The 25,191-nt window shown below is 41.7% G+C and overlaps 1 protein-coding gene across 18 annotated transcripts in view; it reads right to left on the bottom strand.

Annotated features, from left to right (window-relative positions):
- The window catches only part of MAST2 (microtubule associated serine/threonine kinase 2), a 214,996-nt gene that overhangs the window by 6,600 nt on the left and 183,205 nt on the right, over positions 1-25,191 (bottom strand). For 17 of the 18 annotated variants that reach the window (XM_062622984.1, XM_062622980.1, XM_062622981.1 and 14 more), the window contains 16 exons: positions 24,626-24,687; positions 23,913-23,998; positions 21,713-21,921; positions 20,430-20,568; positions 19,429-19,561; positions 17,914-18,079; positions 16,777-16,878; positions 15,031-15,153; positions 12,701-12,810; positions 10,094-10,248; positions 8,589-8,893; positions 5,069-5,284; positions 3,057-3,283; positions 1,488-1,610; positions 588-724; positions 192-379 (listed from right to left, as the gene is read on the bottom strand). In XM_062622984.1, coding sequence (XP_062478968.1) covers positions 192-379; positions 588-724; positions 1,488-1,610; positions 3,057-3,283; positions 5,069-5,284; positions 8,589-8,893; positions 10,094-10,248; positions 12,701-12,810; positions 15,031-15,153; positions 16,777-16,878; positions 17,914-18,079; positions 19,429-19,561; positions 20,430-20,568; positions 21,713-21,921; positions 23,913-23,998; positions 24,626-24,687 — 2,481 coding nt within the window. The remainder of the gene's footprint in view (positions 1-191; positions 380-587; positions 725-1,487; positions 1,611-3,056; positions 3,284-5,068; positions 5,285-8,588; positions 8,894-10,093; positions 10,249-12,700; positions 12,811-15,030; positions 15,154-16,776; positions 16,879-17,913; positions 18,080-19,428; positions 19,562-20,429; positions 20,569-21,712; positions 21,922-23,912; positions 23,999-24,625; positions 24,688-25,191) is intronic. The other variant, XM_062622990.1, reaches the window with a different exon arrangement.

The raw sequence follows: 25,191 nt of genomic DNA, 5'->3' as shown, positions 1-25,191 counted from the left end.
AATCGATGAAAAAGAATACATCCATACTTAAGGTAATAGACATCACAGCTGTTGTTTCCCTTCACAAACAGACCTAATACCTGCTGTTGTGTATTTCACTTCAAAAATTAATCAATAAGCACAAATCTTCTCCAAGGTTTATCACTCTGTAGGGATGTTTTGGGTTTGGTTTCTTTTGTTTCTTTCTTTACCTGAGTGCACAGACTCGGGAGTGGATCTGTAACTCTGCGTTGGCGACCGAGGAGACAGGTTGTGAGTTGGAGAGCCAGGCACGCTTTCTCCAGAAGACAGAGAACGGTTTAGTGAAGATAAACTCCGGCTGGTGTGAAGCAGCGATGCTTGTTTAGTGATCTTCCTCAGCAAAGAACTCTTCTTCTTACTGTGGAAGAGCATTCAGAAGTTGTTTACAAGCCCAAATGAGCCCAAACCTTTATTGGCACATTTCAGTCAAACTTATGGTACAATTAAAGAGAAAAAGAACTGAAAGATGTAGGTGCTGCTATATATCATCTGGAAATTGATTTGGCAAGATCTCTTCCATTATGTTGGTTACCGCTTAATTTTCAAGGAGAAACATCACAACAAACCTTTCCTGACCATCCTTAGTTTTGCTCTTCTTGTTCCTACGAGCCATCTTGGATTTGTAGCTGGCTTTTCGGGCTGGGCCAACTTTGATGGATGTGTTCTCAAATGGTGTGGTGGAGATGGACACTTTATTTCCACTCTGTCAGAAACAAGGCACAGAGGCATCGCTTAAAACATTGCTGTTTGAAGCAGATCTGCAGGCTAAGCAGCTAGGCTGCTAGTTTATTGCTGCCTGCCATTTTGTAATCCTCTGTCAAACTCCATTTTCCCCTTTGCATTTCCAGCTATCATTTATTAAGGAATTGCTGAGAGAGCCCTCTTTAGTCAGGCTTTCACAAATGATTAGCTCAGACCCCAGCTGGTAGGTAAAGCTTCCCAGAGCAGATAGAACACAGCATCTGACCTCTCCCATTGAGATCCCAACTGCCTCAATTTAATACTTGTTATACTTGGAAACTTGAACAAAGTGATATTCTGTCACCAATCCTATTCCCAGTGCTCTGGCTGACAGCAGATGTGAGCATATCAGGCATCTATCATGCTGATTCTGCAACACAGAGCCTGGCTTGTCTCATCTTAAAAAAAAAAAGGAAAAAAAAGTAAAAAATTAATCCTTATAAAATAATTTTTATTGCTCCTCTATTTGCAGTCCTGAAGACTTCTGCCTTTTGGAACAGTCCAGACCTTTGGGTTTTACTTCTGTAAATGGATACAGCTCAGAGAAGGTATCAAAACACAAGTCATTTAAATGGATAATTTTAAGACCAACTATTACAAGGCTGCTTTTATATACCAGTAGGTGCTGTGTACATACTTGTATTACAGACAATGCAATTAGATACCTACACTGTTTTAAACAAGCTGGCTCTTTTTTCCAAGATCTAGCAGTGCTGAGTCCCTACCTTCAGAATCAGCTCCACCACTTCTGTGTGCACCAGTCCATTGACCGGCTCCCCATTGACGTGGGTTATTAGATCCCCTTCACGCAGACCTGCTTCATGTGCTGGGCCGCCTTCCTCCACGTGCTGGCAACAAGAAGGGGATGACTGATTTGAGAAAAGGAATGTACAAGGCTGCTGACCAGATCAGACTCAAAGTCCATCCATCTCACCTCTGCTGCAGCCAGCACCAGCTGCTTCAAAGAAGGGTGAAAGAAACCACAGACTGGCACAACCAAGCACAAAAACCTGTGCTCTTGCATTCCTCCCCCAGCACCCTGCCAGTCTTCTCCCAGTCCATCCATCCAGGATGGTTAAGCTGACCAAGAGACCAGCTCCTCTCAACGAAAAGGCTTAACACGATTCCAAGTATTTCCAGCACTCGGGAACATTAACTAGATACTCTTGATATCCAGACAAGCATTCAATCTTTTTCAATTCCTCTGCCATCTCAAATCCAGCATCCTTCCACTGACATGCTGTAACCCAAGGCAGACAACAGTCTTTTAAATAAGACTCTGTGCCAGGTGTTTAGGGGTTGCATCTCATCCCAAACAGTGCTTCTTTTTCCACTCTCCATCCTTTATTAACCTATTCAACATCATATCTTTTCCCCCATGAACACAATGCCTTTCCCCATCACTGTTCAGAAGGGTAAGCCTTCTTTACAGTGAGGAGACAGATACGCTTGAGAATACTACAACTCTCCCTATAGCCAGAAAGACTACAAATCAGTATCTTGGTAAACTCAGCATTTTTCAAGGAAAGCAGAGAGAAGCAAGGGAAAAAATGCAGCTTCAATTATTTTCTAGGTAAGAATGAGTGTTAAATAACAATCAAAGCATATGAAGTCCAAATTGTCTAATGAAGAGAGATACAAGGAGAAAAACAACCAACCTCTACCCTGGCTCCATTCTCCCTAGCTACACAATATAAACAACACTGCTTTGGGGAATGGATCCTTCCTAGAAGTCATACAGGTTAACAAAAAAGGAACACAGAGCTCAAGTACCAGACTTAATGGGAAGGAAGAGATACAGACATGGAAACCAGACCTTTCAGCACAGCACAACACTAAGCCAAGAGCTGAATCCCTAGGCAATCAACATAGCAACAGTGATGCTTTAAGGCTTGTAATCAATTCCAAGTGACTGCTTGGAAAACCTCAGCAGACCAAAGTGATCAGAAGCTGGCTACAATCACCAACATAGGTCTGAATAAATTAGCTATGAGTGGCCCTCATGCAACAACCCCAATTAGGAGAAAGAGGGTATGTACACAGAAACATGCTTTAAAGTATGTGCTACAGGTGAAAGAAGGTGGATTCATGTAACCAGGGAAGAAAGAAGGAAAGAAAGGTTGCTGTGGTGCTCTGATGGGGCTTGAAAACAGATGCAGGTACAACCCCAAGTTATTTATTTTGGAAGGGTTTCTCCCACCCCCAAAAGAAAACAGGGTAAGATAAATCCCACACCCCCGGCTAAATGCATTTCTGGCCCTGAGGGTACTCATTTTAGAAAAGCAGAGACATACCCAGACCATGTGATGCACAGTGTAGATATCACTGTCACCCATATAGACGCGAATGGCACGGAGAGTGAAACCGTATTTCTTTCCAGCCCGATGGATGATGATTGGTGGTTTCAGGTTTGCAATAGCAGGAGAAAAGTCACGGCTGGGTGAGGAGTCCCTCGAAGATGGGTTGGAGGAGAGAGAATGAGGTGACATTGGACTGGCCAATGGAGAACACGTGTGGTGATCTACAGTGATGACACAAAGGTGGGCAACAATTAGGAAAGCAAGCCTCCAAAAGAGAGAAAATTCTTGTTAAGAGAACAGCTAAGAAAAAGCCTCTCCCAGTGCTCTTAAAGCTTCTGGTCTTCACCAGAGCTGGCTTTGCCTGCAGCTTCAACTAATTCATGCTTTGAAATATGAAAATCAACAGTGTCCCCAAAAAACACATTTGGAGGTGTGTATTTAGTACAGCAGCACTGCTTGCCTAGGCTTACAGTTGGCTCACAGTGTTTACTTCTCTTCCAGGGATTTACAACCCATCATAAACATTTGCTCTAGGCACAACCCTGGAACACCCCCTTTTCAAGGTTATGACTTATTATCCTTCTCCAAAAGATCAGGCAGTCTCTAGATCTTGGTGCAAGTTATATGTTGGAGCTGAGATGAACCAAAATTAAGTTAGTAATCACACAAAAAACTGGTAGGCAGTCAGACAACAACTACATCCAGGTAGTTTTGACAGTGTTTTAAATTCACTGCTCTAAAAAATTAGCTACTGCAGGGACTCTGTTACTGAAAAAGACACCACAAGTGCATTTTAGAGTGTGTTTCCCAACTGAACAGCCAAGGGCTGGGCTACCGGCTAACCTATCTGACCCTGTTTGCTCGTGGAACAACATACACTTTGAAAAATACAAAGCAAATACAGAACTCTTGTTTTAAAGTGAAGCTGGTCAACATCAGTAAAATCAACCCAAAGAGCAGGAATACTAAATGCAGCTGTAAAAAGTAATCTCTAATCCATTAAGAAACACCTGCTGAATTGCCCAGCACATATTTACCTGGCAGACGGCAGCAGCTCTGTAGGGACCTTTACTGGGTGATTAAATACATGTTTTAGAGATTTTCATGAGGGAGTTTGTAGTTTGAAAAGCAACCAATGCCCAAACCACAAGAAATGTAATGTGCATCACCACAACAGTGCCAAGAAGCAGTTGCATACCTGCCTCCAGCTCCCCATCTGAGAGGGCAAGGCACTGCTCTGCCAGCAGGTTCTGCTGGGTTGGCGCTCATGGACAAGCTGTAATTCCCTCTTCCCACCTAGGCAGGAACAGGTACAGCCCTGGAGACACAGCATGGTCTTATCCTCTGGAAAAAGGGACAAAGTCCTTGTAGGGAGAGCCTCCTGCTGAACCAGTCTGTCACAGCTTGGCATGGTTGGGCTCACTAGAATCTACCACCTGACATGAGGAATTGTCAAGATCTGGCTCTGCTTGGAGACAGAGCCGCGCCAACGAGGTAAGCTATTCAATGACTCACTTTGTGAGTCACTCACACTACTGAATTCTTAAACACTTAATCTCAAACAAGTTACCTGGAGTTACTGAAACTTCCTGGTGCATGAATGCACCAGACACCTTCAGTTCCCACACAGCGCTGTAGTTAGCATGTGACCCCCCAAAAATAGTACTCTGAGGGTTAAAACTGTCCCATGTCTCTATACCTCCTTGCTGCACCATTGTCTAGAGACCAGCTAGGAGCCAATTTGAACAAAACTGGGGAGAGAATAAGGCCCAGCTGCCATTTGCAGAAGCTGCAGTCAGACCACACACACAACGCTCCTGTCTGTGGCAAAGCAGTACTCATTATCCTGTTGAGTAGTAAATATTAAACCGACTGTAAAAATCAGATCTCTCCCCTCCTGCCAGCGAGGGCATTATTCCAGAAGAGCAAATGGGGAGGTTCTGTCTGCACACCTTTTGTTCAGTGCTTGCAGATTCTGACAATGCCTCACCCGAGGCATTCCTTACCTGAGGGAATCAGGAGAGACAAGGCAGTAGCGGATGCTGATTTAATCACTTTATTGATAGGTCTTGAGGTACGTTTCTCCCCTGATTCCCCAGAGAGCAACCTGTGTCGTGCCCGCCGCACTGCCAAATCGCTGATGGCTTTTGGAGTGGTAAAGTCTGGGCCTTCATTGCTATTACTGCGAGCTCGTGGATCAGAGAAATCTGCAGTGCTCCCAGCTACAGTTTAAATTAAAACAGATTAGAACCACAGGGAATTCCTAACAGTCTATTCCCCTACAGGCAAAATACATTAAATCAAAGTCATGTTTACATGAAGTCCAAGAGTAAATTTTCCTAAGAAGAAACCCCAGGGCTTGAATTTTTATTTACAGAAATGGTCTTATTCTGAATACAGAAAATTAGCAGCTTCTGTTCTGTTGGAAAAGCTCGCTAATGAAATCACGTTGTTGAGTAGCAGTTACATGAATCCTAAAACTGCAGTGCAGTTCTGCAGGCAAGTCATTTCAATGGGATTGTTCACAGATGAAAACAGCTTTATGGGAAGTGCTCCAGTTTTACAACCAGCAAGAACTGTCAATCTTTAAGTTAAAACTGCCTGTAGTAGAAGAGCCAGGTTCTACTGGAGCTGCACATAAAAAAATCCATTTTAAGAGAATATGAAAGTACTAAAATCGGGGAAAGTAAAAATGTGGATTGCAAAGACAACCTTAATTTGTCCCCTTCTGTGCACCACTGCAATTTAGTCTTAAATTACTTAACCTGCTATAATTATACATAAAATGCAAAATAAGCTTGAAAATCAGACTGGGCATGTAACAATGCTGAGGGCTGAGGGTGCTGTACTCGAGCTCAGTGCCTCAGTTCCCCATCTGATGCCTTCAAGGGGCTCTGTGAAAATACATTAATTAGAATTTACAAGGTGCTTAGAAATGAAAGTGATGAGCATCACAGCAAGTCCACAAGGGAAATTAATCATTCTGTCTTCAAAAGCAAATTTTAAGCAGCGTGCAATAAATAAAGCCTTAGGGCCACATTTTGAGCAATGAGGACAGAACAAAACATTGATCATCGTTATTTAAGTGGGCACCACTGCTCTGCATACTAAGTCAAGCAGGAAGTACCACGAAAATAAAAATTCAAAGCACCATTCCCACAGACCTCAGTACGAGATGCGTGTTCACATTTAACAGCCACAGAGCTTCAAATAAGGCTCCCAGACAATGAAGACACCCGAATTGGAGGCTGCGTGTGAAAAGGCTGTGATAAACATTAGCAGAGCACTTCAAGACAGTGACAGGAATTAAATCCTTTCTTGCAGTTCCCTGCCTCTGACTTAACTGTGCAGACTGGGGACACTGAAGCAATGGTATCCCTGAATCCCAGATTAAAGACTGCTCTAATGCATTAGGCTCAGGTGAGCAGCTGCCCAGGGAAGCTTTGTGTTTTGCCTATTTCAACTTGTAGATACTTGTATTTGTAATTAAGGTGTTCTCACAATTTTTAGTAGCGTGTTTCTGGTCTTTTAGTATGAAATGGACAAACTAAGGTTCCCCTATGACACCTATGTCATCCAAGTATGTGGTACCTTACTTCCTTCATTCCTATACCTCCTCTCACGGGTTAATGGAGTACATGATGGAAGCACTGGGCCTGTTCTGGAAGGATGAGCCAAAGTGGAAAATGGGAAAATTCTGAAGGAATTTCACAGACTGGATTGCAGAAGAGGAATAATGAGATGTGGGGTTCTTTGGCTTTAGTCTGGAGGTGAATTTCCTCTAACGCATTTCCACCTTCTGCTATCAATTCACCATCACATCTGCCCAGTGCCCTTCACTTTGTCCATGTCCAGTCTTGCTGTCATTCTGACTCCTTGCCCAGTACTCATTTCGTCTCCTTTCCATCCTCAATGCATCCACAATTGCTTTGCCTGCTTGTTCTCAGGTTCATCCACCAACTTGTTTTTATTTTCTTAACGCAGCTAATCCTTTTCTTTAACACTACTATCTAGTTCTTCCCCTAAATATTTCTTCCTTCTCAAATACAATCACAGAATCATAGAATGGTTTGGACTGGAAAGTTCCTTAAGATCATCCAGTTCCAATCCCCTCCCATGGGCAGGGACACCTCACACTAGGCCATGTCACCCAAGGCTCTGTCCAACCTGGCCTTGAACACTGTCAGGGATGGAGCATTCACAACCTCCTTGGGCAACCCATTCCAGTGCCTCACCACCTTCACAGTAAAACACTTCTTCCTTAGAGCTAACCTAAATCTCCCCTGTTTAGGTTTGAACCCATTCCCCTTTGTCCTATCACTATAATTCCTGATGAAGAGTCTCTCTCCAGCATCCTTACAGGCCCCTTTCAGATACTGGAAGGCTGCTATGAGGTCTCCACGCAGCCTTCTCTTCTCCAGGCTGAACAGCCCCAACTTTCTCAGCCTATCTTCGTACAGGAGGTGCTCCAGCCCCTGATCATCCTCATGGCCTCCTCTGGACTTGTTCCAACAGTTCCATGTCCTTTTTATGTTGAACTACCAGAACTGCACACAATACTCCAGGTAGGATCTCACGAGAGCAGAGCAGAGGGGCAGGATCACCTCCTTTGACCTGCTGGTCATGATCCTTTTGATGCAGCCAGGATACAGTTGGCTTTCCGGGCTGTAAACCAACCTGCCAACCTTCTATTCAAATTCTCCAATCTCTTCCATTGGTCCAAACTGGCTTTTCTTTTTTTCATCCTTACTGCTTCCCACCAGTTCCCAGCTGTTCCTCTGTTCTCAGAAACAGGCACCTTTGTCCTTTGCCTTCCTGGTGCCCTGAAATGGTCAGGAGCTGGGGACACTCAGCATCCAGAGCCCAGCCCCGCACTGCAGCAGCCCAGGGCACCATTGCAGGGAAGGTCCAGCTCAGCCAAGTGCTGGAGATTGGCCCCAGGACAGTCAAAGCTTCTAAGAAGTCAAAACCTGGCTTCTAAGACTCACTCTACTAAACTTAGGATGCACTTTTTTAAGCCTGCAGCTTGGCTCAATTTTGGGATATCTGGCTGAGACAGCAAGTAGCATGTCCCTGTCACAAACCTCACACCCCAGCAAACTTCAAGTCTCTACTCCAAAAGTTTTTGATAGATAAAACCATAGGAAACAGGGATCTGTTAATGTGGCTGATACCCATATTCTCCAGCTCCAACTCAGCAGTGATCTGCTCTGATGAATGCTTAAAATGATGCTGCCTTAGGCAGGCACACAGTGGTTGTAAGGAGGCATAGATCATATGGGTCTCAAGCATGAGAAGACCTTAATAATTTGAAGTGCCAGAACTGAAATATAAGCTGTAATTTTGAAGAGATTAAACCACTGATGTTATTTCAAAGTCAAGCACATCCACAAAACTATACTAAAATAACCACTTTGCAAGAGACATTTACATCATCTGCCATCCAGATCCACAGTTTTACAGTTAATGTCTGAAAGCTAAGAGGGCTTTCTTGGGGACCACAACACCATCACACCAAACACATACCTGTCAACGTTGAGGCACTGCTGACAGCTGTGGAGGGGATGGTAGGTCCAGCATCACCTTCCAGCTGCAGCTCCTGCTCCACAGGCTGTTCTGGAATGGGCACTGGCAGCCCTTCCCGTGACTGCACGGTGGGTAAGAGCATCCCCTCAGACTGTGGTCTTTTGAGAACAGTTCCCTCGTCCTCAGTGGAGATGGCAAAGCGGGGCATATCAAGAAGCCCCGAGCAGCGCCGGCGGACGGTCAGGGGTGGGCTGGAGTCGCTCTCCGTGTGTGAGGATTCAGACATAGACAAGCGCTTACGCAATCTAAGGGAAAAACCAAGACCGAGCCCCTCAATCAAGTTAGGAGGATAATGAACTATAAAGAGTGAGAATAGCACACAGACCCAACTCACAAAGTTGGAGCCAGTTTAGGGTGAAGTTAGGAGACTGAGCTACATCATTAGGACCTAAAATAGCACAGACTTGGGGCACCATCTGAGTTTAGATTTCCAATATATTCCATTGTTAAGCTTCTAAGAGAGGAAGGAATAATACCAAAGAAGAGTACAGTTCAATGAAGATGATATTAAAGATTATAAAAACCACAATTACAAAATGCAAATCATCATCCATGTTCTTTTGGGAATTAGATGGCTTTTTCTCTCAAAGTTGCTGTGAATCTGAAGCCAAGAAGGCCTGATGCAAGATGCACGTGAGCTAAGAGTGTAATCTATAACTTTCTTCTTTTTTTTTTGTTTTCCTTTTATTTAAACTTGTAATGCCAATCAGGAGTTACACAAAATGTGACACAACCATTTTTTAAGGAAAGGCTGACAATTATTTCAGGAATGCTAGAAACATGGTGGATATCCAAAATCTGGGTATTAATATATTTTACTGACATTTGTTATTAGAAGACAAGAGGCTTTTGGATATTCTGAGCTTTAGAAACTTTGGACTTTGCTAATATTTTCTCTCATTTGTGACAAATGGTAAAAGTCTGGCCACACCACACTGTGGATTCAACTGATGTTTAAGAAACAACTGCTGTTGGGACATTTGTGATGTAACTAGTCATTCCACAGACTAAAGCCTTACTTAAGGTTATAATTCCTTTACATTCATTCAAAGTACTTGGCATAAACTTAGGAGATGTTAATACTTATCAAGATACATTTAAGGACCATATCACTTCTATGCATTGATTTTATGACAAGGATAGTGAAACACTTGCACAGGTTGCCCAGAGATATGCCACATCCCTGGAAACATTCAAGGCCAGGTTGTGTGAGGCTTTGAGCAACCGGGTCTAGTGGAAGGTGACCCTGCCCACAGCAGATGGGTTGGACTAGATGATTTTTAGAAGCCTTTTTCAACCCAAACCGTTCCATGATTTTCAGCTATTTATTCCAGGCTTCATCTGTGGAAATACATCATATGAAGCATCCCTGACCTAACACTGGTCAGTTTTGGCGCAGGTCAGACGCTATGAGAACCCAGAAGGCTTGGTTCTACAGAACTTACATTTCAGGAGACCCAATCACCCAGCTGCGGTCTCGGCTCTTCAAGCTACCAAGGCTGTCCAGTCTGTCATCTTTTTCTTCACTCAGACTCCGTTTAGTTGGTGGTGGAGTCTTCCTCTCTTCATGGATGGAAAGACGTTCCATGCTGCTGTACACCTGCACACAGCAAAAGATCCTTCTATACAGAGAAAACAAACCTACGTGGCCTTTTCTGATGAAGGGGCATAATCTCTTCTCAAAATGGAAGATATTCCCCAAGGGCATGAACTTGGCAATGTTCTTTAACTAAATAACACAGTGCAGATGTGACATGCTCAAAGTGTGCCAAGGAGGAAAGGAAAAAGGCAAACTTCGGAAACACTGAACATGCCTTTCTACAACAGCATCCAACACCTCTCCCCTGAAAACAGCCCAGCACACCACAGAAATCCTAAGACTTTTCGAAACTACTTGATTTTAGTTTTTAACCATTCTCAAACTCAAGAGGAGATATTGCTAAAGTAGGCTCCACAAGTCTTGAAGGCTGGCATCTGGATCTTGAAATCTCACTATACAAATTCAATTCAGTGATAGGCATCATGCTCATGACCCCATTTCATTATCATCAGTCTACCAGCATTGCCCCAAGCTTATTTCAGAACAAAAAAGTCCTGTCCTCCTCAAGGAATCTACTATAATGCTGACAGCTTAATGAAAGTGCCTTTCTTGGTTTTACAGCCGTCTTTAAATAATTAAATGATTAAGCAAAAAAATCCATCCTTTTAAAACTACACTTGACTGTGGACCTAATTTACATAAGAAGAGATTAATGAAAATAATGTTATTAAAAATTCAGAGCATCAACAAGATAACTATTAATAAATCATATGGCTGAATTGTCAGACAAGAACTTCAAAATACAATGAACCTTTTATGCCTCCCACATTACAAATGCTGTATAATTTCCCAGGTCTTAGAATAAATTCATTAAAAGTGAACTTTTTCTCTTTGTGGCAAAAACACTGAACCCTAAAGAAAAGCTTCAGTCTAGCAGATGAATAATACTCATGGTGAGAAAAGGCAGGAAAAAAGAAACCCTTATGTACGCACTACAACTTTTTCAAAACCCCAACTAATCCTCAGGTCCAATTTTGAACATACTTTTGGTGATGCAAATCAGGAGCAACTCCATAAACTTAATGGTAACTGTTACTTAAACCACTGTAGCCCAGCTGAGGACAAAGAAGGACAAACTGGTGCTTCATAATCTGAGTTCAGTGGTGGAAATCTGGAGGAACTGTCATGACAACTTGAAATATGTCAGAGGTCCTAAGTATAATTCCTACTCCCGTCTCATTAAGAAGAGGAAAAGACAATTCATAGTGACCTGACGCCAAAACAGCGTTCCTTCTCCCTTCTGCCCCGCCGCAAACATACTTTATTTTATCCAATCTAACAGTGGAGTTGTACTACTCTGAAGTGTCCAGAATTCCAGCTTTTTATTTCCAACCACCTGAATGAGACCTGAACCACCCGCACAGACCTGAATCCAGAAAGCATGGCTAGAGGGGACCTCCTCAGGGCTTCCTGACCATTTCCTCACCTCAAAGCAGAGCCATGTCTCCTCTAACACCTGACAGATATTTCTCTAACCTGTTCTGAAAAGCTGACAGAGATGGAAATGCTCCAAATTCGCCAGGCAACCCACATCAGGGCTTAATTATTGTTCCACATTGGAAATTACTTCTTACAGTCTATCGTATACACCCTTTGTGCCCATCATTTCATATTAGGTCTGTGTAGAAGAGGAAGACCACTGTACTTTCATTCTAGCAGTTATGTATTTGGAAACACATTAGGTTTTATGTTTTGTAGATCTCGGATCATTCTTGTTGCTTTCCTCTGGACTCTCTTTTACTGGTCCCTGTTTATTTTCAAGAACATTGCCCAGAACAGGACAGAGTACCCCAGATGTGGCCCTCCTAGCACTAAGCAGATGGAAAGGATTTCTTCATTTCCTTTGCAGAAAATATTCATGATCTCCCACTATGGCAACTGCCTTTTTGCTTCAGTAAGTTGGCACATCTAACTCATGATACACTATATGCTCAGATCCTTCTCTTTCAAACTATCACCTCACCTTTTGTTCCTCAGGGTGTATTTGAGACAATAAACAACAGCAGAGGCGCAAGCTTCACCTGTGCTCTTACTACACGGGATCTCTTGGAGTTTAGACCCTTATTCCAAAATGCCAGAATCAATTTTCATCCTGTTACCTACTGGAAGACCCTTTCAGAATGACACTGTTCAAAGAAAATAAGCTTTGGATACTACCTAAGCCAGCATCCAAGTCATCAGGAAAAACACCAAACTATCAGAGACAGAAGAGACGTCTGCATATTAGCGAAACATGAAGAAATACAAAACCTTATTCTCCAATTAATCTGGTACTCACCTTCTAATAGGCCACAGATTATCACAGAATAAACAACATATACAGTTTTTCTTTCCTCAGTTTATACTAAAACACCGTGCAATCCCCAAACATATGAACCGTATGACTAAAATCTACCTCATATGAAGCAATGAAGCTGTGTTCCTGTCTTTCAACAAGTCAGCATGCTCCTACCTTGCTGAACCTCGGTGAGCATGAGGAAAACTGCCGAATTTCCACATGATCATCATCATTAGTGTCCTCCTCTTCTTCTGAATCCAGGTGTTGGTACCGTTCTGAACGGGCTGTGAACAAGGCATGGCATATGCCATCAGTGCAAGGACTAGAGGTGACTCTCACACATCAAGCATTCCTACTTGTCTGTTTACCAAGAACTTTGAGCGCTCATATACCATGCAGGGTATTTTCCTTAATAACGAAACATACCCAGCTAATTTTGCTCATACTGTAGTTAGCAGTGCAGAATACCTCCTTCCTACTGAATTTATCTTACATCTTCAGCTGTATCAGATTCTAAAAGCAGCTGGTACTCAGCAGGTGTCTAGTCCTGCAGACCCTTTGTGGTAGGGATATTTCTTCTCAACAGCAAACAATCACAAGGGAGGAAACACTGAAACAATTCACTATTCCAGTTTCCAATAGACAGCTTTTTGACTGCACAAAGTCTATCCTGCAACCAAGCTTTCTTGAACAAAATAAAAATATTTACCCCCTAAAATATTTCCTCTTCTCTCTCCTACAACTAGCAAAAGGATAAGGTTTTCTTAAAGAAAACAGGCAAGCAGCCAAGATGCAAAGCTATTTTTTACTGCAAAAATCTCAACTGCCTCCTAAAAGAGGTGCTGAGATTTGCAGCACTGGATTTCTAAGCCAGCCACATCGGATTTTGAGGGGTGGGTGTTAATAAGTTTGGCTACAGAAGGCTGATAGCTATACTGAGCCAAATTTGCTGCACTGTATCAGCCAGAAAGCTACTTCTATAAATTCTAAATTTTCCTGCATTAGGGTTTATAACAGCAACACCAACTCTTATCAGTGTCTGTGTGAGATATTCCCTCATGTCAGAATTCCAGCCTTCATAAAGGACTCACATCAACGGCACCCTGATAACCTGCTGAGCATGCCTGGGTACTTGGGGAGTTTGCCATCATTCCTACTTGACAGACCCAGTGATTTGCACCCCTGAACATTACGTGGTGCTTTTACCCAGCAGGATCCACTCACAGCTGCTGCATTGTGCTTCTCCCAATGACTGACCCAACACAGTGACCAGAGCTCAAGTTTCAGTGTCCAGTAAGTCCAGTTAGTGGTAGGAACACACCACCACCTTGGTTCCTACATGTATGTGGTATCAATACAACCTCAATCTATGCAAATCACACCTCAGCCCCTCTGCACAGCTTGACTCAAATTGCTCTCTGCAGCAAGTACACAGAGACTTATCAAATTATCTTTCTCTCCATCCTACCCATAACCTAAAAACCTATTCCCCAACTGGAAGAGCACTATCTAAACAGGATCATTGCTCCTGCAGTGTGGCAGCAGAGGGCTTGGAGGCAGGCTGCTTTCTCCCTCTCTCCCTGAGCACAGCACAGGAGCACAGAAACACAGATGCCCTCCACATGGAGTTAAGCCAGTCCCTTGGGCCTAGAAGGATGGAAGAGATTCCACTGAAGGCAGAAGTTTCCATAGTTCAGGGAACTTAAATAGCCTAGTATCATCCTGTGCTGCAGCTGGAGTTGGGGAGAGACCCTTGCCTTGACCAGTGACAAGCCCAAGCCCTGTCCACCTGCTCAGCTCCCAAAGCCAAACGAGGAAAGCTGGGGAACAGAGGCTCTGGGCACAGAGACCTCTCCATCCCTCACATGACACTCCCTCCTCCCTCCTCTCCCAAGAGCACTGACTGTCTGGTCCTTATCTGGAAATACCAGGAATCCTACATAGCATGGATACCATGGCAGTTCCCAGACATTCATACACACCAGACAGACACTTCACTTCATATCTCATTAGAGTCAGTAACACTAAAATAAGGTGATACACTTGCAGTGAAAATAATTGAAATTACTTCAAATAAGAATTTTCCCTACATACTTGTCTGTAAGGGTTAGGGCCTGTTTGTTTTGTTTAAAGAAATATTGGCTGAAAACAGCCACTAGGGATAGATAATAGTGCTCAAAAGCTCAAGAAAGCTGCATTTACCAAATGCTTTGGAAGTATTGTAAGAAACCCAGCATAGCAACTGCAGTACCTCTCACTGCAGGGCCATGGCTGGCAGGACCACAGGCACCAGTGAAAAGTCAACTGACTTCAGCAGCAGCACTTTTTCATTTAAAATTCATTTGCTTTCAAAGAAACCTTACCTGGCATTGAGCAGAAACCTACAAAAGCAACTTCCATCAAGTGTTTCATTCCATTTCTACCAATGACTTATCTCTAAGAATTTAAAAAATGAAATATGCGCAAAACCCAGGATGCCATTTAGGGTGAATCTTTAGCCTTACTGTCAAAATAGCTCGTGTCATCCTCAGATTCCAACTGTGGGATGAATTCAGCTTTCTGTCGAAGTAATCCATTCCAGTCCAAATCTTTAAAGAACCGATGCTGTTTCACTTCAAAGGCACTACCTGAAATAAAGCATCTTTCATTGCAGAGTATTTCTTTCAGCATTTGCATAATGTGAAAAAATAAACCCTAAAAATATCAAGAGCCTAAAAGAATGTGCCCAAGTACAATTAAGTACCTGGAGTCCATTTTCCAAGAATTTTGAGTAACGACTTATCCTTTTACCAAAGTGGTGATATAGGATAAAATCTGAACAAGATTTCCTCCTTCCCACCTCCTCCTCTTGTTTGATGTCAATACATGAGTAAACTGGCTGGAAAACAGCATCTGCTATTACATTCCACGCAAGTGCAAGATTAAGAACTAATTAACATCTTAATTTAAAATTTCCAAGCTCTAAATACCACCTTGTTCATAGCTGAATAAAGAGCAGACTCAGAAAGCACTTAGCATGAGTGGCTCCACTGTCATGAATAAACTCATTCATGTGCTTAAAACAAGGCAGGGGCTCACCTATCTTCCTGAATTAGTATCTTTTGATATTAAGCTCAGAAGCCTGGGTACCCAGAAGGGAAAACTGGGGCTTATCTGTCTACCAGCATACGCTTTTTTTTTTTCCAAATGAAATTAATATTCATAAAAGATGCTACTGTCTTTCTTAAAAAAGAATATAGCAGAGGAAAAGAGATAAAAGGTTTGCTGAGTGCCAGTGGCACTACAAGATGCCAAGCGGAACAGCAGTCTCAGCATTACAGGTGTATAAGGAATCAAAAAATCAGTCCATCAACTCATTTCATAAGGCAAGAAACTCTACATCTTTCCCATGACAGCAACATCTTTCAAGTACATGGATTTGAAGTAAAGAAGAACATGTGAAAACCATCTGATATCATTATTCATTCATGATCTGTTCAGCACCCTTTTGTGCACGTGTTAAGTTGCTGAATATACGTGCCTTTTGGAACTGCGATACAGCTGAGTTTTTATTTTATCCTTAAAGTGTAGTTTCCAATTGAAAATCTAAAATTAAATCAAATTAAAAAAAATCAACAGAACAGCCAACCTGTGCTGTGAAGCCACAGAATTGCACAAATTGTTTTAAAACAAGAGTGTAGCTACAGATTATTTTTGGTAACTCACTACCAGCAAATGAGAAGTGTTAGCCTGTAAAACTACAAACCTGACATTAACATACAGAAAGATTGATGTGCACATCTGACTTCACCAAAGACATTATCAGATTTTTTGTATGTTTGGAGAATTCCACAGTACAAGCCTCTAGGAATGAGAAAGTTTTCGTTTATTTCATTACATCCAGGAATTAACATCCATGTAGGGGATTAAGCCCCTAGTCAAAAAGAACTTCAAAGAGATCTGATTATACACTGTTCAAATGGAGACAACCACCCTCAAGCCTTTAATAGAACAGCACAAAATTGAGCAGTTATATCGCCAAGCTGATGGTGCCCCTTTCTTTTTTGCCAAACAAGACAGTAATATCTGTCTGCCTCATGTACAGTCTACACTAATTCTCAGAGCTTCATCACACAAGACTCATTGAGCCCAGTACAAACGGTTTCCCAGTTCTAGATGAGCATTTTTCAGCATGGGTGGGTATGTATCACTGGCAAGGTAGATTCTTTTCCTCCTTCTGGATAATACTTTCCCATGCACAAGGTTCCTACCTGTTCCCATTCTTTCCAAAGGATTTTGGCGAAGCAGCTTAGAAATGAGGTCCTGAGCATCTGGTGGCAGTGCATCATCACCTTCTGGCCAGGCAATTTCATCTGGAGACAAAAAGAGACTTGACATTTTCTACCAGCTTCATGACTGATTTGAATAACCATTCATGAGCCTATACCTTAAAATGCAGTGTTCAAGTACTGCCCCAGCATCGCAAATACCCTGAATTCAGCAGCTTGCATACTTAATATAATTCAAGCATTGACATTTTCCAAAATGCATAAAATTCAGCGTCAGCTAAAGCTGCTGTCAATCAAAGCACTGCTAGTGGAGAAAAGAAGCAGTAAGAACTCTATTAATAAAGTATGAAATGGGACTTCCATGACGATCCATAAACAAAGACACTGACAATACTGTGGCTGTATCTTGTGCCTGCACATTCCAAGCTTGTTATACTTGGAACAGAGAGAACAATTCGCAGGTAACAATTCCACGCATCATATTTAGCTCTTTGCTGAAATTTGCTTTTTTACAAAGGACATTTGCCAAGTGTGTTAAAAATTTACTGTTTCAGAAAGTATTCCCAATAGGAAATGTTTTCACTGGCGTATTCACTGAGAGAACACAAAGCAATCATTTGTCCAACTCCAAGCAGGAGATAGGTTTAAAAAGCCACAAGATGTGAAGGTGCTTAGTACAACAGCTTCAATGTGTTTTGCTTAGACCTTCCTTTTTATTTCGTCTATACAACAACTACTAATTGACTGACATTTGCATCTAGAGAAGAAATAACCAAAATCAGGCTGAATTACACCAGTTGGCGGCTGCTCCTTTCATATTCTCCATCATTTAAGTTAAAAGACGGGATGGAAAACATCCTCAAACACTTTTCCCCAATCCCACAAGCATCTGCATGACTCCCACACCATGCACAATGAAAGAGCTATCTAGCAAGACATGAAGCAACTCAACAACTCTTGATAGCTGAAATCAGACAGATGCTACTTTGACACAGAAAGATAAATGTTTCAAAATTAAAAGCCTTTATTTTACACCTAGTCCTTCCTGTCTAAACTGTGGATCCTCGGTATTTTCACAGTACATTCTGAAACCCCATCAGAGACAGAACAGAAACATACCGCTAATCACTTGTCCAAACAGCTCTTCAGGTGTGTCCCCAAAGAAAGGAACACAGCCAACTAGAAACTCATACAGGATAACTCCCATGGCCCACCAGTCCACAGGCTTCCCATAGCCCTGGCGCAGGATCACTTCTGGTGCAATGTATTCTGGAGTACCACAGACCTCAAGAGAAACACAAGAAAGCAATTAACTTAAAAACTGCCAGATTCACATCAAGGTTTATTCTTGTCTTTTTTACTTCCCTCCCTCCCCAGAGCACTACAAGGAAGTTATTAATGTTCTGCCACTAACCACTTTATGCTGTGAACTACCTTCCATGGAGCAAGAGTCTGTATTTGAGGAACACATTACCTACACATAAATGATATCACATAATATGAAATGTTCCTTGTGTGGATATGACAGCTAAGGAGTTTTTTGGTGCACATACAGTAAAGCATATGGGAAAAATGCACATTCTGTGTGTACAGGTCTGTCTGCTTGATGGATGTCTACTGGCAGAGCTACAGCTATAAGGAACTCAGTTTTGACAAACCTCTTGCATCTCTGTGCTAGCAGAACCTAGTTTCACAGATGCAGGATTAGCAGCACAGCATGATTACACACTCCAGCATTTAAACCTGGGAGGTACCTCTGGCAGAGACAAAGGCTAAGGAAATCATATGGGAAGGTCTAAGTTGCCTGAGTCTGAGAAGCAGCAACAATATAGCTGTAACACTGCAAAGCGCAAGGCCATGACCTTGTGACCAAAGAAGTTCTGCTAGAAAAAAACATAATTACTCAGAAGCAAAGGCAAAAATGCCACAGACTGATTATGAATTAATATTTGGCACAGCTGAGAAAGAAAATTCAGCTGTGATCTGAGGTATTCTCAGAAGATGGAAGTATTTTTTAATACCGTTATACAAGGCATGGTGAGCCTACATCCAGAAGAGTATAGTTCCTGCCAACTATGGCCAGAAAATAGCAATTCAAGCTGAAGAAGGTGCACAGAAGTGCTGTTCATTCATCAAAGAAAAATCTGTCTTGTTACCAAGAAGAATTTTGCTGGTTAAGCCCAGCAAAATGGAGACTAAGGAGAAAAATGACCCTCAGTAAATATCATGGGGATAAAACCCATGAGGATAAAAGCCATGAGACAAAATCACAAGAAACATACAGGAACTTGCCATGAACTCTCTAAGCACCAGAAGGGGGAGACCGTGGAACAACCTTCCAGCAAAATCTGTGTTATGCCTCTAAACCAACGTCTGTTCACACCTGCACTGCTGCCTGGGCCACATTTTCAATATCCTAAACTAGGAGCTGAAGTGCATCACTCCAAAACGTGAAGCTGAAATACCAGAAGATGCCAATTTATGCACAAACATGAGAACAGACTTGTGTCTTCTCCTCCTACTCTACAACACAGAGCACAGCATCAAGGCAGAGGGAGTGCTATAAAATCCCATTCTAACCCAAGAGAATCTTGCATCTGATCCCACAACAATAGACAAAATTATTCAGCTTACCTGCTTGTCCAGGAATTCCCTGGTATCCTTCTCAATGTGTCCCTCGTAAAGATTAGTTGTAAGGCTCATTAACCCAATTTTAGACAGTCCAAAATCTGTTAGTTTAATGTGACCCATGGAAGTTATCAGGAGACTAGAAGAAAGAGAAGCAGCAAAATAATCCAACATTCAATTAACTGTTGCCCAAAAGCAATTTAAAAAAAGAACATAGGATAATGCTAAGCAAGTTCTAGGCGTTACATCCCCATCAAACACCTGGAAGGAACCTCCTATTAACTATAGGGCAGCCAAGGCAACTAGAAATCAGACTTCACCTTCTGCCAAAATTTCATCAGTGTAGTAACAGCTTTGAAATAGTATCTGAAGTCATTCTTCCCACCCTTTCTCAGCGTCTATCTGGTTCTACATCAGTAACAAGAGACTCCATAAAATCTCCTACATGTCAGATGCCACTGAAGATCTCTATTGTCTCTAGCTCCCATGTCCTCTTGCCTATGGAGAAAGACCCTAAAGAACCATTTCTCTCCAGAGGAGGGCCATGAGGATGATCGGGGACTGGAGCACCTCCTGTATGAAGATAGGCTGAGAAAGTTGGGGCTGTTCAGCCTGGAGAAGAGAAGGCTGCATGGAGACCTCATAGCAGCCTTCCAGTGTCTGAAAGGGGCCTATAAGGATGCTGAAGAGAGACTCTTCATCAGGAATTATAATGATAAGACAAAGGGGAATGGGTTCAAACCTAAACAGGGGAGATTTAGGTTAGCTCTAAGGAAGAAGTTTTTTACTGTGAAGGTGGTGAGGCACTGGAATGGGTTGCCCAAGGAAGTTGTGAATGCTCCATCCCTGGCAGTGTTCACGGCCAGGTTGGACAGAGCCTTGGGTAACACTGGTTTAGTGTGAGGTGTCCCTGCCCATGGCAGGGGGGTTGGAACTGGATGATCTTAAGGTCCTTTCCAACCCTAACTATTCTATGGTTCTATGATTCTGAAGAGCTAAAGACTTACTTATCAGGTTTCAGGTCACGGTGAACAATCCCATAATTGTGTAGGTACTCCAGTGCCAGAACAGTCTCAGCAAAATACATCCTTGCCATATCAACAGGTAGTGCACCAATGTTCTTGAGAAGTGTGGCACAATCACCTCCTAAGAAAGAAGTTGAAAATATGGCACAGTGAAAGAACAGTCATGAGGCTCAATCTCAACTCTCTCAGCCTGAATTCTAAAGCTCTCTGTACATTCTGTCTTGAGCTTCATATAAATGTTAAAATCTTAGGAAAATCTAGATCCATGTATGTTGGGCATGCTTGCTCAAGACCTGTATAGATGCCATTTCCAAACCGTTAAGCAAGCCTTGAAGAACGGGCAGTTCATGACTGTCTGGCCTCTATAAATTTCTTTGCTTCCCACCACTGAGACACATACTACTTCTGATATACAAGCTTCTTCAAATAGTAAGTAAACAGCTCTACAACTACTAATTGGCTCTCCCTACGCATGGGGAGGCAGCCCTGCCTTTGAACACAGTGAGAGTCATGAAAATAAGTCTGTGGGTGCCTGATTCAAGCTTTTTAAGGAACACTGCCCACACATTTCATTTGACCTTCATCTCTACTTACAAATAGAAATCCATATTAAAATTTTTTATGCCAATACATCTGTTTTCATTCCACTAATTTATCTGAAAGAGCACTGATACAATAACTATAAGCTCATTTCTCATAAACATTCAGCCAAGCAAGGCAGGCGTAAGAAATTAATCCTATCCACCAGTGGAAATATATTGCTTACAGCAAGATACAGAGATAAAATAAAATCAGATAATATTGTAAAGAATAAACAAAACAAGCAAAAAACCCCAGCATGAAATAGTACTGTAATTTAAATAAGGCTGCTCAAGAATAAAGACTATGTTGCTTGGCGATGTTTCTTAACTGCCTTTTTTCTAACTGCAATGCCAAGCAAACATGCTATGGATCTAGCCCTGCCATCCCACAGGAAAGAGAGAGGATTTCTCTCCAATGAGGACTGTAAAGTCCATGTTTACTTCTGACCCCAGCATTGTAGCTTTACGTTTCCTCAGCTGCACTGCAATCATGTTGTATCAGACACAGAGATTCACAAATGGAGTGTCTCCTTATCCTAAACTGTACTGGTGGTAGAATGAGTCATTTCACTGGCTCAGTCCGAAGCTATCTATATACTCCTGCCTGAACGGGCATCACAGCTTCCCCTGCAACTGCAGGGCTGACCGAGGTCCCTTTGCAGGTGCATACAGTGACAACCATACCTTCTACATACTCCATAACCATGCACAGGTGGCGCTTGGTCTCAAAGGAGCAGAACATGCTGACCACAAAGGGGTTCTCAGCGAAAGTCAAGATATCTCTCTCCACAAAAGCCTGCTGGATCTGGTTCCTCAAAATTAGGTTCTGTTTGTTGATCTTCTTCATGGCAAAACGTTGACGGGTGGTCTTGTGTCGCACCAGATACACAGCCCTAGAAAACCACATACCAAGAGGAAAAGTTCCATTTTCAGTTCAAACTTGTTTGCGGTTGGGTTATTTTTTTGCTTGCTTATTGGTTGGTTGGTTTTGTTTGGTTTTTTTTTTTAAACAGTGATTGTAACTGCTTTGGATAGATCCTGACAGACTTATTTGCAACTCTATGTCAGTGCCCAGCTCCCCCTGAAAAGAAGGAACCCCGTGATGCTTCCTTCCAGAAGCTACTCTGTCTTCTTGAACTAAGCAGCACTTTCGCTGATATGACTAATGAGGTATTTCAGACAGAAATGTCACAAACTTCCTTAAGCAGCATTGCAGAGGCATGTAATTTTCAACACTACAGTCATCATTCCACTTAAAAAAATGGTCCAAAATGTATGGAATCAGCACGATTTCTTTCCCAGCTCCATAAAATTAATTTGACTCAACACTGTCACCAGGGATTTCCTTCAGTAAAGTATCAGTTACATTTCCATCATTTGCAGATCATTAGATCCCTGCACTTTAATAATACAGTTTGCAAATAAAATTTTCATCCAGTTTGCCCGCCTTATTGAATCAGTACTTGTTTCCTTTTCTCCGGAGTATACTACATTTAACATGATATTGTGTCCTACCAGCAGCTGACTATAAAATACACCCGGGATAAAGACAGACACGAGTAACAGCAAAACAACCACTTCTCTCCCCTCTTTTAAGCCAAGTTACATTTAATGGGGTCTGTGCAGAAACATGACTGAAGAGATATAAAATCTTCCTGTCCAACAATATGGCTCTTCAACAAGCTCCATTGTGTCTTCACTGACTAAAAAATACCATTCCACTTTTCTCACATATAACTTCAAAAAAAAAGAGTTGCTGTTAACTAAGTACCCACTTCAACAAAACACTCAAGCACATGCTCAAGTTTTGCTGTTATGACCTACTGAATATCACCACCTTTCAGTTACAGCCTAGTGATTTCCCTGGTAAGGATTTATGAATTGGAGAGAGTCAAAGGACCATCTTTATAATTCTGGATAGGTTTGTATGAGTAGTTAAAATTTTAACCAATCAACCTCATTTGGGTTCTTCAATGGATAATAAAATCCAATGGCATTTTTACTGTATTATTTCTCAGAGCAGACTTGCCCCAATGTAATTTTAGTATCTGAAGTGCTTAAGAACAGCCACATTACATATAAAATCTGAATACATGGAAGAACAGGAAAGCACAAGCTATTTCTCTCTCAATATTCTTGCTGTTTCAATGAATCATCAATGAAACATCAATAATATTTGCAACTACAGAATTTACCCTCACTCATTGAGCCTTTAACCAAATACAAACTACAGGACTTAACCAAACAGCATCAAAGGAAATGCAGACTGGCTTAACAAGCAATAAGGAAACTGGTACAAAATAATGTTCTCAGACCATGGAACTACATTTTTTTACTATTACTCAAGGATCTCACAATAATCTAAGTGATAATATTCTTACTAGAGACAATGTTTAGGGCAAAGGTTTTCATCATCTCAAGCTAAGGCACCGAAGTGTCTGTATCTTACCTACCTACCATAAAGAAACATTGCAGAAATAGTTCCTGGAAAAACAGGCTTAAGGACACAGCCTGGAAGGGCTTCAGAAAACTTGCACCACAAAAGGATTAGGAATACCAGACTCTGAAATCTTTAAAGGAGGGCAACTAATTTTTACAAAAGGTTCCTGAGCTGGAAGCTGTGTGTCAGTTCAACGCAATATAAGGACTCCACAGTCAGGAACTAAGTCCAGTACAGGGGCTATTGTCTGAGAAACCCTGAGAACATACAAGACAGGGTACCTCCCAGAAGAATGCAGAAGACATCAGAAGTGTGGGATCTGTTTAAGACCCAAGCAAAATTCATTTATGCTTTGGACCCAACAAAAATCAATCATTCGTGAAACATTGCTATTGCCCTTCGCTGGGTAGGACAATGATATTTTCTTCTGAAGCAAAGCCTTACCCATAAGCACCATTACTGATCAGTTTGATAGTTTCAAACTCTTCTTCAGATGGAGTTTTCTTTGACTGGACAGAGGCCCCACGGCTCTGGGGAAAGAAGAAAACGGAAATCAGGAGCAGGAATTACTTCACTGAAACACACACCTTTTTGTCCTTTTCTTCTTTAAGCAGCATTCACCCAATCTGAACACATATCTAAACATCAGGATGTATCTCTGTCTGTATTTCTAGTACCCTTGCGGATTATCTCACAAATTATTAGCACCAAAAGTTAGTGGACTATAAGATTCAAGCCTTTCCTCAACACTACATTTTAAAAGACAATAAACAACTAAAGAACCTTGAAACTTAGAGGTTATAGAATTAGATTTTTCTAATCGTCTGTTACTGAAGTCATCTCCCTTCAAAACCCATCAGATTTTACAAATGCAGCTACAAAGAACTTCTCCAGATGTTTTTTGTTTGCAACTCAAAAAGACATCACCAAAACTTGATGATAATGCCTGTTTGGAACTTTTAAGCATTCATCACCACAGTAGAGAGATTTCCACCTTTTCATAAGTGTTTTAATGTGTTCTTTTGAATGTCAGCACTTGTTTTTTTTTTTTTTTTAATTAAAATTGCTCTGCATTATAATTAATTCTTTATTGCAGACTACTTCTTTCCAGAGATAAAAAAAAATTGTGCTAGACAGAGTGAGTATTACTGCTTTACCTCGACTGAATCATCTGTCTCAGGAGTGTCTGGGCTGTCATAGCTATTCAGCTGGGCCATTTCTGAAAAGAAGGAGGAAAGATTATTCCTAATGATCTCAATCAAACACTATTCTCTTTGTTTATACAAGACAAACAGGATTTTAAGAGGTGCTTGTAGATGATGAAGGACATTCTTCCCCTCTGTAAAAAGTCACCCCAATTATACAGTGATAACCTTTAACATCGTAGAAGCTGCAGGCAGTATTTCGTATAAAGATGAATGTAATTAATTGCTCTAATTTCAGCCTGACTTATTCGAGATGGTTTCTATAATAAGTAAAAGCAATAAATGCATGTTTGGGGAAACTGCTGCCTAGTTAATATTAAAAGCTATTCCATGCATGTATGTCTGCATGTAGCCTGGTGGCACCTCTGTAGTCCTCAAAAGAAAATGCATTACACTTCAAACAACCTCCCTGCATGAAATGTGTCTGATTCTGCAAAATGCTGAGCAGCAGCAAACTGGGAGAAAGCCAGTTTAGGCTACTCAGCTGTCTTAGGAGATGCTATAAACTTTGCAAACCC

Source organism: Pezoporus occidentalis, unplaced genomic scaffold (genome assembly GCF_034315485.1).
Source record: "Pezoporus occidentalis ecotype Australia unplaced genomic scaffold, CSIRO_AGI_Poc_V1 ctg25, whole genome shotgun sequence".
NCBI classification, from domain to species: Eukaryota; Metazoa; Chordata; class Aves; order Psittaciformes; family Psittacidae; genus Pezoporus; species Pezoporus occidentalis.
This window is presented reverse-complemented; position numbering and strand designations above follow the sequence as displayed.